The sequence below is a fragment of the Myotis brandtii genome, unplaced genomic scaffold, assembly GCF_000412655.1.
Source record: "Myotis brandtii unplaced genomic scaffold, ASM41265v1 C42143752, whole genome shotgun sequence".
NCBI lineage: Eukaryota > Metazoa > Chordata > Mammalia > Chiroptera > Vespertilionidae > Myotis > Myotis brandtii.
Genome location: NW_005318822.1, coordinates 1 through 1,113, shown reverse-complemented (window position 1 = coordinate 1,113; position 1,113 = coordinate 1). Strand labels below are relative to the sequence as shown.

The following is a 1,113-nucleotide window of genomic DNA, read 5'->3' as shown; positions in this document are numbered from 1 at the left end:
GAGCAGGCCTACGACACGGAAGGAAGGGTTTCAGCAGCCGAGGTGCTGAAATGACTCGGGTGTTCACAGACGGGGGAGTTGTGCTGGACTCCAGCATGACTGTGCCCCGCTGTGCCCAGGACGTGGGACTCGAGTGCTAAGACTGGGCAAGTTCCAGGCAGACTCGGGTGAGCTGGCCACACTGCCTGGCGCTGGGTTTGTGGAGTGTAGGGGTGAGCCTGCCGGGAGTTAGCAAGAACGGGACCACGGTGTCCCCAGCTCCTCTCCCTCCCTCGCCCCAGGCAGTTACCGTGACACTGCCCCTCTCCCCCCTCAGATTCGGTGAGCCTTGCCTACCAGCGGGTCCAGAAAGTAGACTGTACCTCCCTGAGGCCCGTCCTGATCCTGGGGCCATTACTGGACGTGGTGAAGGAAATGCTGGTGAACAAGGAGCCCAGCAAGTTCTGCAGATGCCCCCTGGGTAAGGGCCCCCCATGCTCGTCCCCGTGCCCTTTCCCTCAATCTCCTGGGCCGGATCCCAGTGTTTCCAAGCCCTTCTGACCGGGGCTAGATGGGGAGTAGCTTGCGGCTTTCTCTGGAGAGAGGACGGCAGGACTGGGTGCTAGGGCCCCTCTGCAGAGTTCCCCGCAGGGCGCTCCGCGGTGCCGCCTCCTGAGCCTGTGTCTGCTTACAGAGGTGATGAAGGCCTCCCAGCAGGCCATTGAGCGAGGCGTCAAAGACTGCCTGTTTGTCGACTACAAGCGCAGGAGCGGCCATTTCGACGTGACCACGGTGGCTTCCATAAAGGAGATCACAGAAAAGGTACCTGCTGCTTCAGACCGAGGGTTTGCACCTGTTGGAGCCTTTGGTGCTGCCCCGTGCAGCCCCAGACCTTTGGTGAGCTCACCCATGCCCTTCAGTCCGGATGAGTCTGCTTGGGGCTGACCCATGGCTGCTCTGTGCTTCCACTTTCATGAAGAGGAAGCCGGTCAGGGAGAGGGGTGCAGGGGTCACCCTGTGTAGGGGGTGTAGGGGAGGGTGCAGGGGTCACCCTGTGTAGGGGGAGTGGGGGAGGGTGCAGGAGTCACCCTGTGCATGGGGTGTAGGGGAAGGTGCAGGAGTCACTCTGTGCAT

General features: G+C 61.9%; 1 protein-coding gene across 1 annotated transcript; it reads left to right on the top strand.

Annotated features, from left to right (window-relative positions):
* Positions 1-64: 64 nt before the first annotated feature.
* LOC102248455 (disks large homolog 5-like) lies at positions 65-939 on the top strand. Its single transcript, XM_005852914.2, has 2 exons — positions 65-460; positions 674-939. Exons 1-2 carry the CDS (start codon positions 415-417, stop codon positions 922-924), a joined length of 297 nt encoding a protein of 98 aa, XP_005852976.2. The 5' UTR covers positions 65-414; the 3' UTR covers positions 925-939.
* Positions 940-1,113: the final 174 nt, after the last annotated feature.